Below are 16,524 nucleotides of genomic sequence, written 5' to 3'. Positions count from 1 at the left end.
CAGCTCGGGAGGAGGGGGAGGGGGGAGGGGACATGCTTGGGAAGGCGCTTGCGCGAGGAAGAAGAAGTACAGAAAAAAAAAATGTTCGCTTGAGGCCCACCTAGCGTGCGTGAAAAAAGAGCGAGCGAGCGAGGGGAACCGGCCGAGCGTTCGGCCGGTGCGCCGATTCCAAACGATTCCCATATTATTATGTTACTCTCGGGTCTATAAGGAGGCGATTGCACTAGAATGTGCTAAACCCGACGTGTCCCAAAAAAACCCCGACGCCCACCCCACTCCCAGCTTCCCTAACCTCCCCACGACTACCTCTTTGCTGTCGCCCGAGCCTCTCCCACCAGCGCGCCGCCGCCGCTGCCCGAGGCCCCTCCGACCAGCGCGCCGTCGCCGCCCGGGGCTCCTTCCCACCAGTGCGTCACCGCCGCCCCTAAGCCCCTCCGACCAACGCGCCGCCACCGTCCTGATCCCCCTACGACCAACGCGCCACCGCTGCCCCGATCCCCCTCCGACCAGCACGCCGCCGCCGGCGCCAAGCCCCTCACACCAGCGCGTCGCCGCCGCCCCGATCCCCCTCCCACCAGTGCACCACGGCCGCCCCAAACCCCCTTCCATGACCATATCACCCGCACCATCGGCCGCGCCTCCCTCCTGCATGCCACCTGCGGCTTCCACGCCATGGAAGGTACTGAGCCATTGCGGTAGTACAACTGCATGCTCCACCGCCGGTCATGAGAAGAGCTGCGTGCAGGCCACCCGTGGTCTTTCCTGGATCCGACTCAGTCGTGTCCCTCTCATCCTCTCTCTGTTTGTGTGCGTATGAAGGAAGTAGGAGGAGATAAAACAAGGGAGTGAGAGATCCCCATTGTCATGTATGTGAGATGTGGGTGTGTGATTTCCCAATGTCAAATCCCATGTTTGTGTTGATTAGTTGTAGTTTCATGGATCTGGTTCTTATGCAATGTAAATCCGTGCATAGTTCACTCATTGTTTCTCTAAAACTATGAGCCGATGATAGATTAGAGATGAGTTGACGGTGTGGGTTCCGGTAGTGAGATTTGCAGCTAGTTTGTTTACTTGTTTATGTGGTTGCAAGGGAATTCTATTTGATTACAGTTAGGCCACCAGTTAGTATTGTGGTATTCTGTTGCAACAAAAATGGGTCGCCGGTTCAGTTATAGGCACCCAACTCTGAAGATTTTGAAATTTTGCATGGTATTTTAAGTTTGGTTTCTATCATATAATGTAAAGTTGTAAACATGTTTCCAATGGTCTTTGCTCCCAGTTCTGAACTTCTTATTCAGTCTATTAGTACAGTCGTAGTGGTGGCCACCCCGACGCCTAGCCCGCCAACACGCATCGCGCGCTGCCCCAGGGCCCCCGAGCACTGCCGCGCACCGTCGCCGGTGCCTGACGGTGCGGGCCACCATCGCTGCCCGACGAAGTAGGCTACCATCCCTGTATTGGCGATGCGGATGTCCAGTCGTTGCTGCATCTCTCTCTGCCCATGAATTAGGTGTTGAATATGTTTTCTTATGTATGTTTCAGTGGGGAGTCTGATCATTTGCTGGTCAAAATCTGACAACAATCGGAGGAGGAATGCGCAACAAGCAAGTCTATCATCGATGGCAAGGTTGGCCGTGTATTCCTATTCTTTGAGTTGTCTCTGTTTCAACCATACAATCCATCTAGAATAAAGTATCGTCGTTACAACCTTTCAATTTGGTAACTTGGAGGTAGTTTTCAAATACTATATTGTGACCAAAAAGCAAGGTAGCAAATTACTATATATACTAATTCAAAAAGCATGTCCTTGCTCAACTTCTGAACTTCTGATGTAGATATATTTCTACAAGAATAATTCAATGTTAGTACCTGTTTTGAAAGAGTAGCTAAGTATATGGTTTCACTTGTTTCTTGTGTTAGCCAACTAGAACTTTTTTTCTTCTCAGTTCTTTGTGCATATCCTTACTTGAAAACTGGCTCCACCCTTCTCCCGTTGAACCTCTCATGAACCTCGTGCACGTACAGAAGCAGCACTAGCCCCCGTTGGTGTCATGGACAAGATCAGTTCAACTTGTGTACTTCACCTATTTTGTGCGAATGTCTAAGCAGAAAGAGAATTAATATATTTTTGCCAATTCCTTCTCTCTCTCTCTCTCTCTGCAGTTATAGCTAGCAACAGGCCCATCTGCGTGGTATGCAAACAGGAGGTAAACCACAGAGACTGCCACTAGTTATTACAGTGATTTTGGCCACTAAATTCCCCATTTTTCTTTTTTTCCTAGTCATTCTTGTACTGTTTGCCATGAAAAAACCTGATGATAGAATACAAATATTTGTGTATTCTATCGTCAGTTGACAGAGAAGAAATTCTTTTCTCTTCAGTGTGTATTCTATCATTAGTTCCGTGTGTACTTTTGTTCTCGTTTCTCTAGTCCACAGAATAAATATTGTTAGTTCATGAATAGAGAATTTCTGTAATAGAGAATTTCTGTAATGTTTTGTAGAGGGTTTCTTCAGTGTCTATTCTGATTGAAGTGCCTTGTTCTTCCTAAAACACAAGGTGCTCGTGTTAATGCCTATGGGAGAATAGCACGTACAGGGACTGTGTACTAGTGTTGAAAGCAGGATAAAGTCCTATGATAATGATGTTCTCCCTTGCTTCCACTTCCATTCGCCTCCTTAGAACCCTGCGCACTACCGCCCTCCCTTACCCCCTGCAGCTCGCCGTGTGCAAGTTCTTCAGTCCAAGTTCTCCGGTGGGCTCGTCTCTTGTTTCATTTTCCTTAACACTCGGTAAGGAAAATGATCGTTCAACTTGAAATATGTTTTGGACTGATTGTTCAAGTTCTTTCGTATAGAAGGTTCAGAAAGTTTTCTTCCTGAAAATGCACATATTTGGAGTACGCCAATGTAAATGTATTTGTGAATTTTGCCCTTGAGTAACAGTTTAACATGTATTACACATGTATTACGCCATCAATTCATAATGGAAAGGCAGCAAACAGTTCAATACTTGTGTGTTGCGTGCCTCCACCTTCCGATCGCCGCGCGCCTCCACCTTTTGGTCGCCGCGCGCCTCCACCTCCCATCCGCTGCGCGCCTTCACCTCCCATCCATCACGTGCGTCCATCTCCGACTGTCGACACACCTCCACCTCCTACATGCCGCCATGGACATCCATTCCCAGTGCACCGGCGACCTCCCTCGACCACGCGCCGGCCCCCTCTTCCCCACTGCACCATCGCCCCCCTCTACCTCACCGGGTCGCACTGTGTCCCTCCCTCCTCTGCCTCACCACACCGCCCCCAAGCGCGATGCCGTCGACACTATTGCAGGGCCAACTTGCCGCTGACCACACAATCTTCCTCAAGGAGTTCGTGTCCAACGAGATTGTAAGGAACAACTACTCGAGTTTTGAGCTTCTTACTCAGTCATGCTAGTACCGAGGGAAAATGGACTGAAATGTATTGCAATTTATCTTTCTGAGACTGAAAGGATCGTGAAGAGGTGTCTAGAGGCGGGTGAATAGACACTCAACACACAAAGTTGGCAGTTTTTAAGTTTTTCAAGTTTAGGTGGAGTTTAAGCACAAGTTTAACCATTCACAATACATATCAAGCAAGCATGCAAAGAGTATATGGGCAGCGGAAAGTAAAGCATGCAACTTGCAAGAAAGTAAAGGGATGGGACTGGAGTGTGCAAACGCAATTGGAGACATATGTTTTTGGCGTGGTTCCGATAGGTGGTGCTATCGTACATCCACGTTGATGGAGACTTCACCCCACGAAGGGTAACGGTTGCGCGAGTCCACGGAGGGCTCCACCCACGATGGGTCCACGCAGAAGCAACCTTGTCTATCCCACCATGGACATCGCCCACGAAGGACTTGCCTCACTAGAGTAGATCTCCATTGTCGGATTTCGGGTTCCGGCAGACCCTTGAGGTTCGAACACTGGGGTGCGCGCGGAGATCACACCCTCAGCCTACCCATGTTTCATCGCCTCGCTAGGATCTAGACCACACAAAGAACAACAATAGGGACACAAGATTTATACTGGTTCAGGCCACCATTGTGGTGTAATACCCTACTCCAGTTTGAGGTGTGTGGATTGCCTCTGGGCTGATGAGGAACAGTACAAGAGAAGAACAGCCTCGCGAGGGTCTGTTCTTGGTTGAGACGATGAACTGCTAGGGGGGTTCAGTCGCCTCTCTCTCTGTCTTGGGTGCGGATCCGATCCCATCTCCCTTTGTCTGGGTGCGGATCCGATCAGCTCTCCCCTTACCCTGTGGGTGGCTAGTCCTATTTATAGGCGAAGGCCCCGGGCCTCTTCCCAAATATTGAGCGGGAAGGGCGCCAACAATTGGCCATTTTGAAGGGGAACATCTAGTAAACTTATCCTGACTAAAGTTGTTCCTCGCCTGCCAAAAAACCCTGACGATGACATTGGCTTGGGCTCCACGATGACCTCCGTTCTGCCGTCCTACTGGTCTTGGTCTTGTTGCACTGAAATGGTTGTCTTTGCTTGATACCCTTGCCTGCGCTTGCCCCCTTTGCACCAAAGGGGAAACAAGGACTCTGCGCGGGCCGGCGCCCACCTGGCGCCCGCCTGCGCCTTGGTTGTCATGGCTTGCGTCACGGGCACCTCGTGAGGTACCCTGCCTTGATCTCTCCGCCTCCTCGCGAGCCAGCCTGACGAGGCCATGCCTGAGGAAGCCTCCTGTCGTCCGCCCCGCGAGGCTTGGCCCCTCGCGAGGGTCTTGAGCATGTGTTGATGAAGATGGGCCGTACTGGGCCACTCCTTGAGCCACGCCGCAGGCCGCAGGCAGGCAAGTCTGGGTACCCCCATTCCCAGAACACCGATAGTAGCCCCCGGGCCCAAGGCGCGCCTGGATTTGGCTTAGAAGAGAAGCGAAGAGGCAAGTGCGAAGCGCCGCGGGCCCCAATAGCCTGCGGCCTTGGGCGCCGCATGGCGGTTGATTGGACATGGGCGTCCTGGCTCCCCCACGACGCCTCGGTAGCTGCACGATTTGACAAGTCCCTGCATGCAAAACGGGTCATGATTACCTATGACCGCGGAGGTTGATGGTTGGCCTCCCTCGGCTATATGTACGGAACGGCGCGAGCCCCTCCAATCCATCTCTTCCCGCTACTCTTCATCTTCCTCTTCGTCCTTGCTCCTTCCTTCACCAAAGGCACCGATCCGTCGGTTTTTTGCCGAAGAGAAAGGGAAGCCCCCCCGAGAGAGTCCTGTCCCGCTCCCTCCGAAGAAACGACTCGTCTCTTGCCACGGGGAAGGAGGTGCTTGGCAGGAGGTGTCGAGGCCATGGTTCAAGCGGCCGCCACCGGGATTCCCACTACCCTTGTACGCCCGGATCGAGGACCCTGAAGATGCTAGCGCCGAGCAGCACCGCTAGAGGCGCCGTCGCTGCCGGCGGATCATGGCGGTGCGCGTCGTTCCTCCTGGGGTTCACGCCATGGGCTCTGCTCGCGAGCTCGTGCTTCACGCCGCCATGCCTCCTCGGTCCTGGATTCGCCTCCGTCCTTCCTTCGCCTTCGAGATCCTGCCAAGGGGGCCTATCGAGGTTTGGCTGGAGCTAGCTGGCTGTAGTGCCCCCACGACCGAAGCGGAGGTTGAGGTCGTCGCTCCGGGCAGGGTCTACCTGACTCGTGGCTGGGGCAAGATCGCCCGGGTCGGCAGGACGGGTGGCGCCCTCGCAATCCACCTTGAGTACGATGGCGCCTCCCTGATGGTCTTCAAGGTCTTCGACGCGGAGGGGCACCGGCTGGAGTGCTGCCCTGAGGAAGGCGGCCGGGATCCTGCCACGGCGAGGACTAGGCTCGCGAACCGCTTCCCCAGCAGCTCCTCAGGCAGCGGAGGTGTCGGAGGATCCAGCAATTCTGCCGAGCTCCTCGCGACCCCGGGGACGAGCGACGACAGCTACGAGCCCCCGAGCTTGCGTCGCTCTCGGAGCAGGGCGGGCTCGTCGGGCCGCCGTCGCCATTGATCTGTATGGGGTTGGCGCCGGTGGCTGACGGCCCACTGTTGATGATGGCGTCTCTTGCAGTGGCGCGCGTAGTTAGCACTCCTTAGGATCTACTCCTTTAGTTCCTTGCAAGGAATCGAAGAACACACCCCGCGGGGGTTTGTAAGGTGCTTGTAGTTCCGTTTGTTAATATGATCCTTATCATGAAGTGGTGAGGGGTACTTGTCCCGTCTTAGCTTAGTTCCTCCTTTCGAACCTCGCGAGGACTTCACGCTCTGTGCTGACAGGTCCCGGTCCCAAGGCAGGCTTCAGCCGTTGCTGGTATGCCAGGTCGCGATGCCGTGGTCAAGGCCAGGAGGTGAGCGGCCCGGGGTCCAGTAAGAGCCCCTGAGTCGTGATGCTCAGGAGGTCCCCTTTAGCGCTCAAGGACCATTGCTTAGTGAGAAAGGAGTGCGACATCGCTAACACGAGACTGCATTAGGTGCGAGGTCGGTGATGTGACAGCTAGTGATTCCGGAGGATGACTTATCTCGGGGGTCAGGAACCACTCCTTGTCGCGGCGCCAGGCTCGCGCGTTGGCTGCCGAGGAGTTGCCTGGCGGGGTCCCCCACATGCCTCTTTCCCTCTCGTCTTTGCTTCCCTTCGTGCTCTACGTCCTCAGGTCCCGGCCCTCAAGCGGGCTCAGCCGTCGCTGGTATGCCAGGTCGCGATGCCATGGACAAGGCCAGAGGGTGAGGGCTGGAGAGCCGGTAAGAGCCCATGAGTCGCGATGCTCAGGTACCCCCCCCTTTAACGTGCAAGCGGTTCGCGTGGACAAGAGCGATGGAGACACCGCGGAGGCCTCGCCGGACGCTGCTCCTTAGAACGATCCTGTGAATTCATCACGAGAAAAACGAGGGTTTGTCGTCACAACTGCCGGCCAGCTGTTGGTTGCTCTAGGAAGGTGACGCGGCACTGAAGGCTTGGTGAGGTGGCGCCCTGCGGGGTTGCCGTGGTCAGAGCTCAGCCGTCCAGGTTTATTGACGTTGCAGGGATGGACCCACGTGCAAGCATCGTGCCGCGAGGGAGCAGCTCCATTAGTTGGTGTCAATCGAGCGGGCGATTAGGTCGAGCACGTTAGTCATGAAGGAGCAAACTCATTTAGGTAGACGCAGAAAGAAACGATCACCGCTGGGTCGGGCCCAAGCGTCCTTGGGGATGATGCAGCCCGAGGGGCGCCCCCGATAAAGTAAGCTGAAACATGAGCTAAAGGGGATACACACCGCAAAGACGGACCCACGCGGCCTGGGAATGATGCAACCCTGGGGGGGGGGGGGCTCCCAGCTGAAAATGAAACTCGAAGGATGTCACCTGATGATGCTGAAGATGGAGGGATGCTGAAGTGGCAGACGGCGTGCGCTGTGGGAGACGATCTTCACGAGCCCCCAGGCCCAGGGGCCTCGGGAGGCTCCGGAGGTGCTGGCGGCTCCTCGCGGACCATCTCCATCTCCGCCAGGACTGCGGAATGCCTAACCGCCTGAGCCTCCAGGATGCTCCTCATGAGGCGCTGACGCACAATAGCCGCGTTCGGTAGGCCATGAGGCATGCGAACATAGCTGTGAGGTGGGCCTTTGCAGCTCCCCACGCGTGAGGGCCGAGGCGCTCCTGAGAGGCGGCCCGGTTGAGTCCTGGTATGTTGATGCAGATGCGCAGCCCACCATCCTCGCCTGGATGGGGAGCTACGGCGGGCAAGCGGTGGCTGCCACTCATGACTCTTGACTCCTGCAGCTCCTGAATGATCTCGTTGATGAACTCCTGAGGGTTTGGTCCTCCTTGCCTTGCTTCTTTCTGAGGGAAACGTGCGTTGAAGCACGCCTCCAAGTGGTGCCCGAGCGCCTCCCTCGTAATCTTAGCAAAGTCGATGGCCCTCCAGAAGGAAGCCCCCGAGCCCTGCTCGAGGAGGGTGCCGGGCGCGCCTTCCTATGTGATAGAAGGAAGTGCCCCCTGAACGGGCGCGGGCCCTGAGGGGCCTGCCTCCCGAGGGGTCGGGCCAGGCGATGTCTTCTTCTTCTTAGGGGCAGCCTCGGGAGGCCTCCCGCTCCGGTGATCTGGGTCTTCAATTGATGCGGCTTGGAAGGCACGTTCCAGGGAACACACAGTGTCTCTCTCTTCACAAGGCACGGTGATGACTCCGCCGCTACCTGGCATCTTGAGGAAATTGTAGCCGTGATGGGTCACGATCATGAACTTGGCCAGGGCTGGGTACCCGAGGATGGCGTTGTACGGCAGGCGGATGTGAGCTACATCAAAGTCAATGAGCTCCGTGCGGTAGTTGTCGCGCTTCCCGAAGGTGACAGGAAGGAGGACCTGCCCGATCGGAACCGTGGAACCATCGGTGACTCCTGAGAAGGGCTTGGTTGGCTGCAGCTTATTGTATGGCACTTGGCGACTGTTGAACGTCTCGACGGATAGGACATTGAGCCCTGCTCCTCCATCGATGAGGGTCCCGCTGACTTGTACATTGCTGATGATCGGGGAGCAAAGCATCGGGAGTACTCCTGTTGTGGCCGCGCATTTGAGTTTATCCGCTGAGCTGAACGTGATAGCGCACGATGACCACCTGAGAGGGCGTGTGGCCTCAAGCTTGGGAAGGACTGCATTCACTTCGCAGGAAAATTGCTTGAACATGCGCTGAGAGGCCGGGGCTTGTGCACCGCCCAAGATGCAAGCGATTGCGCGCGGCTCCTGGAAGCCTCCAGCCCCCTCGTCCTGGTGATGGTCTTCATTCCTCCTTGGCTGTGGTGGCAGAGGAGGGAGGCCCGCATTGCCTTGTGGGCGATCCTCGCGAGGCTGATCTCTCCAACCCCCCTCACGAGGCGGGTCCCTCCAACCTCCCTCACGAGGCTGGTCCTGCCAGTAGTCCTCGCGAGGTCGGTCGCACCACCCTTGGCGAGGGCCACGGTCTTCCCATCGTCCTCCACCTCTTCCTCCTCCTCGGCCATAGCCCCTGTCGCTGCGCTCAGGGCGTCGGCCGGCACACACGTCTCGCACGGCTCTGAGCTCTTGGCATTCGTTGGTGTTGTGGGTGTGGAGGTCGTGGTACACGCAGTACCGGCTGCCCTTGGATGACTCAGCCTGATCCCTGCCTCGCTTGGTGTCTGGCTCTGCTACAAGCACGGCAGCCCCCTTGCGCTTCACGTCCTTGGTCTTGGGCTTCTTCTCTTCTAGGTCAGCAGCTGGCAACTCGAGGAGGGACAGGCGCCCTTCTTTAGCCCTTGCGCACTTGGTCGCCAGATTGAGCAGCTCAAGGGAGGTGCACAAGTCTTCATGGATAGCGAGCTCGTCGTTCATCTTGACGTCCGCACGTCATCGGAGAAGGCTGAGATGATGGCCTCTTCAAACACCTTGGGGATCTTAAGGTGAGCGTTGTTGGAGCGCTGGATGAACTTCTGCAGGGTCTCCCCCGGCTGCTGCTTGATGCGGCGCAAGTCGCTCATGGCCGGGAGCCGGTCGTGGGTGCCTTGGAAGTTGGCGATGAATCGGGTGCGCATCTCGTCCCAGGAGGATATCGTGCCAGCAGCCAGGTTCAGGAGCCAGGTGCGGGCACCGTCCTTGAGCGCCATGGGGAACCAGTTCGCCATGACCTTCTCGTCTCCGTTGGCGGCTTCGATGCCCAGCTCGTAGAGCTGGAGGAACTCAGCAGGGTCAGCCGTGCCGTCGTAGCGCGGGGGCAGGTCTGGCTTGAACTTGCCCGGCCAGGCCACGCTGCGCAGCTCGGCGGAGAAGGCACGGCAGCCTGCAGTGGCCGCGGGAGCCCTTTGGTGACGGAGAGCTTGATCTTGCGGGTCTCTGTGCACTACGGCAAGGTGCAGCGCGAGGTCTTGATGCGCCGGAGCAGGTGCGTGCTCGTGCCGAGCCGGTGCGGGGAGCACACGGGCGGCTTCTTGAGGACGAGGGATCTCTTGGCAACTCTTCTCTTGCTGTGCTGGCGCCGGACGGAGTGGGTTCCGCCCAGGGGCCATGCGCCTTGGAGCCAAGGCGCCTTCTTGAGGTGGAGGTGGCTGAGGCGCCCCCGGAGCTTTGTCGCCCGCGCAGGGCGGTGCGCGGTGCAACGAGAGGGGCAGTGAAGGGGAGCCCCCAGCGGCGCTGACGAGCTCAGTGATGTGGGCGAGCCACTCGTTGTAGAGGTCGTCGATGGGACGGTAGTGCAGGAGCTCCCGCGCCAGGAGCAGCGCGACATGCGCGTCCGCGGGAGCGCGACGGGCGTGGGACGAGGAGCCGACCGGAGTCAGCGATGGAGTGGCGGTGCGGCCTTCTCGCCGCACGGATGGATGCAGGGACGACGCCTGTTGTTCGTTCCCCGCCGGGCCGGTGGCGGCGTTGACGGCAGGTGACGGGGAACAACGGGGGCGCCCGCCGACGGGGGCCGTCTGGGCGACGCGAGTAGCAAGAGCGGCCCGGCGCTCGGCGCGGGCGCGACGTGCGTCTGACATGGATGGGATGGGCGGCGAAAACATGAGGCGACGGAAGGCAGATTCCGGCACACCCCTACCTGGTGCGCCAAATGTCGGATTTCGGGTTCCGGCAGACCCTTGAGGTTCGAATACTGGGGTGTGCGCGGAGATCACACCCTCGGCCTACCCATGTTTCACCGCCTCACTAGGATCTAGACTACACGAAGAACAACACTAGGGACACAAGATTTATACTGGTTCAGGCCACCATTGTGGTGTAATACCCTACTCCAGTTTGAGGTGTGTGGATTGCCTCTGGGCTGATGAGGAACAGTACAAGGGAAGAACAGCCTCGCGAGGGTCTGTTCTTGGTTGAGACGATGAACTGCTAGGGGGGTTCAATCGCCTCTCTCTCTCTGTCTTGGGTGCGGATCCGATCCCATCTCCCTCTGTCTGGGTGCGGATCCGATCAGCTCTCCCCTTACCCTGTGGGTGGCTAGTCCTATTTATAGGCGAAGGCCCCGTGCCTCTTCCCAAATATTGAGCGGGAAGGGCGCCAACAATTGGCCATTTTGAAGGGAACATCTAGTACACTTATCCTGACTAAAGTTGTTCCTCGCCTGCCAAAAGACCCTGACGATGACGTTGGCTTGGGCTCCACGATAACCTCAGTTCTGCCGTCCTGCTGGTCTTGTTCTTGTTGCACTGAAATGGTTGCCTTTGCTTGATACCCTTGCCTGCGCTTGCCCCCTTTGAACCAAAGGGGAAACAAGGACTCTGCCCGGGCCGGCGCCCGCCTGGCGCCCGCCTGCGCCTTGGTTGTCTTGGCTTGCATCACGGGCACCTCATGAGGTACCCTGCCTTGATCTCTCCATCTCCTCGCGAGCCAGCCTGACGAGGCCGTGCCTGAGGAAGCCTCCTGTCGTCCGCCCCGTGAGGCTTGGCCCCTCGCGAGGGTCTTGAGCATGTGTTGATGAAGATGGGCCGCACTGGGCCACTCCTTGAGCCACGCCGCAGGCCGCAGGCAGGCAAGTCTGGGTACCCCCGTTCCCAGAACACCGACATTCATGAAGTAGGTGATCTCCTTGCCCTTCAAAACTCCTTGGTTCACTCCACAATCTTGTCGGAGGCTCCCAAGTGACACCTAACCAATCTAGGAGACACCACTCTCCAATAGGTAATAGATCGTGTGTTGTTGATGAACTCCTTTCTCCTGTGCTTCAAATGATAGTCTCCCCAACACTCAACTCACTCTCATATGATTGGATTTGGTGAAAAGATGATTTGAGTGGAAAGCAACTTGGGGAAGGCTAGAGATCAAGATTCATATGGTTGGATTGGAATATCTTGGCCTCAACACATGAGTAGGTGGTTCTCTCTTAGAAAACGAATGCTGGAAGTGCTGGCACGTTCTGATGGCTTCCCTCACGAATGAGGAGAGGGTGGAGGGGTATATATAGCCTCCAAACAAAATCTAACCGTTACACACAATTCACCAAACTCGGTGGGACCAAATCAGAAAACTGAGTCGGACCGATTTAGTTCATAATGTGACTGTTAGGCATTTCGGTGGGACCGATATGATCAACGGGTGGAACCGATGTGCAAGGGTTAGGGTAAAACCTCATCTCGGTTTGACCGATTACACAACTTGGTGGGACCAATTTGGTAATAAGCAAAACAGAGAGTCAGTCAGGCAAACTCAGTGTAACCAATTACATATTCTCGGTGAGACCGAAAATATTGCAATAGACATCAGGGAGTTTGCAAGCCCATCTCGGTGAGACTGAGATCCCATCGGTTAGATCAAAGTCACTAGGGTTTCTGGCAGTGGCTATGTCAAATGAACTCGGTGGCGCCGAATGGATCAAATCGGTGGGGCCGAGTTTTACTTTTGGTTTGGGACATATGTGGATATGATAAAGTGGTTGAGGGCTTTGGAGCATATCACTAAGCACTTTGAGCAAGCAAGCTATTAAGCAACACCTCATCCCCTTTTAATAATATTGGCTTTCCTATGGACTCAATGTGATCTTGGATCACTGAAATTGGAAATGTAGAGTCCTGAGCTTTGAGCTTGAGCCAATCATTTGTCCTTAGCATCTTGAAGGGGTTCCACATGCTCTTGTCCATGCCACTCCACTGTAGGACTTATCTTAAATATAGTAAATAGAAGTATTAGTCCTACAAGAGATATGTTGACATTAATTACCAAAATCACCCAGAAAGCACTTGTGCTTTCAGAGACCCTGACAATCATTCAGTCTACGCCACCAAGCAGTCCAACTGCATCCGCCATCTCAGTGCGACCTCTTATACCTTTGCAACCATGTGTCCTACCATCCAACGAGTAGTCCAATCTCAGGTGCGGCCTTGTCAGCAGCATGTTGGGGGTCCTCTATTTCTCTTGATGCTGCTCCAAGCCGCAACACCTCGTGCCATCGTCATCTCTGCAGGGCCATGTTCTGAGAAAATCCACTGAAGCAAAATTGTTGCCGATAGCCATTGACCATGAAGCTCCTCTTCCTTGCTGCTACTACCACATGAGATGATTGTGGTGCTCAGTTATTTTTGTGTGATGCTGCTGCTTTAGTCAACTCTGAATGCATAGGTGTCGAGTGTGTTGCATTAGCCATTTTTATTATTAACACGTGCATCTAGCTTGTCTTGAAGCTCCATGATGTGGAAAAAACATTGGGGAAACTTCATGTTCTATATAGATGGAGTTCTCTCCGGCTGCACTTTGTGTCATTTAGGTTGTTCTCTACCTAGTATCTAACAAAAACGACTCAGTCACTTGAACATTTTAGAAGAAAAAACTAAAGCTGAAATATCCCTGATGTTCTGTCTATGCTTACGTATGTAGACATGATTTGTATGACAAAGAAGCTCTGCTAAGTTAAATAGATTTAGTCGCATATATGTTTGTATGAAAGTACAAGCATCGGTCAAGACTTCTTTTACGATGTTATTTATGCTGAGTTCCACTACAAAAATGTATACTTTGTCTGTGAAAAAAGTTACTAATATAAAGTTTCTCTTCTTGTCTATCAAAATTAGTACTGATGGACATATGAGGGATCATTGTTTCTTATTGGAGAAGGCCTGGTGTTTAGTTGGTGTCTGTGTGGTACCTACACGGCTACACCAGCATTTTCCATCAACACCTCCAGAAAAAGAGATAATCTCCAGGTGAAAACACAAAATCCTTTTACTGCTGTCTTTATTGTTTCACTCATTCATTTTATTATATGTACACAAATTAATGTCATCCTGAATTTATTACACCGGTGCGGGAGCAAAAAACAGATGCGCAAGTTAATCTTTGTGACACTCAATTCGAATTTTGATTTTAGTTCAGTGCAATTATTTTTTTTTGTTCAGTTCATTTTCTTATTTTAGTATGGTGCCTTATTGCATTTCTACTCTTATGAATTTTGGTGACCACAACCCAGTCCGGTGGTTCAGATATTCATTTTCGAGAAGTACTGCAAATAAAAATTAAAAGCTCGTCCATCAAAAAGGTTCACATTAGGATTATACTGTTTCACATGGTATTGTCCAGTAAGTACATGTTCTATAGTTGGTTTCTGTACTAAACTCATTATTAGTTTGGTTTGTATTATTTTTTCAGTTCATGAAAAAACACAAAATAGTTGGGTGCGTGCGCAAAAATATCAACAATACACGTTTCAAAATTATGTACGTTCAATCTGTGTGTTGCTACAAATTTGCACTTCTCGTCCAATACTCACTTTGATACATATTTAGGAATTACCTTTTTTAACTTTGGCATCCCCCGACGCATCGCGCCCCTAGAGAGGCCACGTGTTGGATCCAGTAGGGCAACGCTGTTGACACCGACACCATAGTCCTCCGGTGTCACCCTCCCCGTCCATGTCCAGGTATAGGACAAACACTAGTCCAGCTCTTCCTCGTTTCTCCGTCCAAGCTCCGCGTGCCATGCTTGATGGTCATTTCATCACTATAAAACATAATTTCTTTCAGTTCTAAACGTGGACAGTTCTAGGAACATTGTTGTGCAGACCAAAAGTGTGTCATGGATGTTCTCTTCACAAATTTTGTGTTTTGGAGTAAGTCAATTTCGATTGTTGACACAGTAGCTTCTAGTTTTTTGCAATGGATTTGGAGATATGAAAAATGATTGATTTTGAACAGTACTTTGCTGTGTGATATTTTTGAAACTAGGATGACCTCGTCCTTCGTCTGCTTCTCTTTTCCAGCCGCATCCAGGACGACCGGGACTCGCTGCCACTAGCTGTTGGTGCACCTTCTGTTAGCTCCCAGCTGTTACCTAGTGTGCTTGATGCTACTGCTACAAAGAAGGTAACAAAAGAATATTCACTGCTGCTATTTTCTTGCCAGTTCAGGAATTGGGTCTGATGTTGTGCGGGCATGCATGGTGTGTGCTCTGTGTTTGTTATTTGTGCGAGATGTGAGTTCTGTGGTGCTCTAAATAGGAGAATTTGTGTTTATTGAGATACCATATATAGATGGGTTCCATTAGTGCTCCCATGTGTATTTGGGCTTACCAATAGTTCACAGGGGAGAGCTATTATGTACGGAAGTTCATGTATTGATGCCCCTGAAGTCCATGTAGCTCCGCAGACGTGCTGCGCTCATCAGTCTCGGCTATGTATGTCAGTCCAATCCCGTCGCCCCAGGCCATTCACTGTCGCAGCGACCAGGCCGTTCATAGAAAATGTCGATTATATTGATACCTAGAACTAGTCTTTGCTGACTTTTCAATTGAAAAAGAAAAGGAGTCTCTCTAATTATAAGTTCATAGAAAAAACAGGAACAAAAATAAAAAAACATGAAACACAAAAAAACCATGAAAATTGTAGGGAAAACATAATAAGTTCTAAGAAACTAAATATAGAAGCTCATATTTCGAAACGAATGAAGTATTTGGGAACTAAAATGAAGTATTTCAAAGTACAGAACTTCTATTTAGGTTTCTTTGTGTAATTCTAATGTTATTGTGCATGAACTTGTCATTATTTTTACATGTTTTACATGATTATGATCATTTCGACCTTGACAAATTTCATTTCACCTTGTATGCTTTTTTGTTCATCTTACAGGTTGAAGGAGATCCCTTCACTTCAATGGATTCAACAAAAATAATCCCTGCTGCCACTGCATAATTTGTGTAGGGGGCTTCTATAGTGATGGCATCCCGAGTTCGACAAACTTTTAAAAAATCGTGTTCGGAATCAAATGTGACCGTATTCAAATTTGTTTTTAGAACGTAAGGAATTAGAAAAACATTTCAATATGAAAATGTTGCGCATTTTCCATAGCTTTCCAACGCCATATCACTTGCGTCAATCCGACAAACCATTTGGACAAAAATGTGAAAATACTTTTCACCCAGAATTTCACCATTTTTCCAATTACTTTTAAAATGTATAGAATTTGAAAAAACAATAGATATATGGAAGATGCAGATTTTTACCAACTTTCCAACGCCATCTTATTTGCACAATTCCGACAAACTGTTTGAAAACTGAGTCCAAAATACGATTCATGTTTTCGGTTTTGAAAAAAATGGTTTCTTCAAAACAGCTCTTCAACCGTAATGATTTTGCAAAAACGTTCAATATACTTGATATGTAGTTGTCAAGAGCTTTCCAATGATATATTACACGCACCGTTCTGACCAAAAAATTACAATTTTTTTTGAACTAAAGAAGACAATCTGTTAAACAGAATTGAAAGCATTAGTTCAACCGCTCCAAAATCATCAGTACAACCATCTGAAACTGTCAGTGCAAGTAGGGTAACAGAATATTATTCTTTTTCGTGAAACAAAATAGCCCAGATGTGTGTGTGTGTCTATATATATATATATATATATATATATATATATATATCACGGGATCAGAATAATATTCTGATCACAACCGAAACTGCCTGAGTAACGCGCTTGAACTTCCCTCTGTACTGGGTTGAACTTCAGCTAAAACGTGTCCAAATGGGGCTTGCGATATAGCGTTGGAAAGCTACGGACACCAATGTCACGATCCAAGTTAAATTTTTGGCAAAATGTATGCGGTTTAAGAGCAGTTTTGAAAACCGT

General features: G+C 51.9%; 1 protein-coding gene across 26 annotated transcripts; it reads left to right on the top strand.

Annotated features, from left to right (window-relative positions):
- The first annotated feature begins 238 nt into the window (after window positions 1-238).
- Window positions 239-16,227, top strand: LOC123069763 (uncharacterized). Of its 26 annotated transcripts, none has more exons than XR_006432948.1 (8): window positions 239-1,438; window positions 1,543-1,627; window positions 2,164-2,207; window positions 13,479-13,610; window positions 14,190-14,323; window positions 14,427-14,512; window positions 14,663-14,765; window positions 15,527-16,226. XR_006432948.1 is itself a non-coding variant. In XM_044492701.1 (6 exons), coding segments are annotated over exons 2-6 (384 nt in total). In that variant the 5' UTR covers window positions 239-679; window positions 1,299-1,437; the 3' UTR covers window positions 15,590-16,225. The 26 variants fall into 26 exon arrangements, 3 of the variants coding, with proteins under 3 accessions (XP_044348636.1, XP_044348634.1, XP_044348635.1); XR_006432945.1 differs by having other exon boundaries at window positions 14,443-14,512; window positions 14,628-14,765; window positions 15,527-16,225; XR_006432950.1 differs by lacking the exons at window positions 14,190-14,323; window positions 14,427-14,512 and adding an exon at window positions 13,874-13,982 and having other exon boundaries at window positions 15,527-16,227.
- Window positions 16,228-16,524: the final 297 nt, after the last annotated feature.

This window comes from Triticum aestivum, chromosome 3B, assembly GCF_018294505.1.
Source record: "Triticum aestivum cultivar Chinese Spring chromosome 3B, IWGSC CS RefSeq v2.1, whole genome shotgun sequence".
In the NCBI taxonomy this organism is placed as follows: Eukaryota; Viridiplantae; Streptophyta; class Magnoliopsida; order Poales; family Poaceae; genus Triticum; species Triticum aestivum.
Note: the sequence above shows the minus strand (reverse complement) of the source record. Positions and strands in the feature narration are given on the sequence as shown.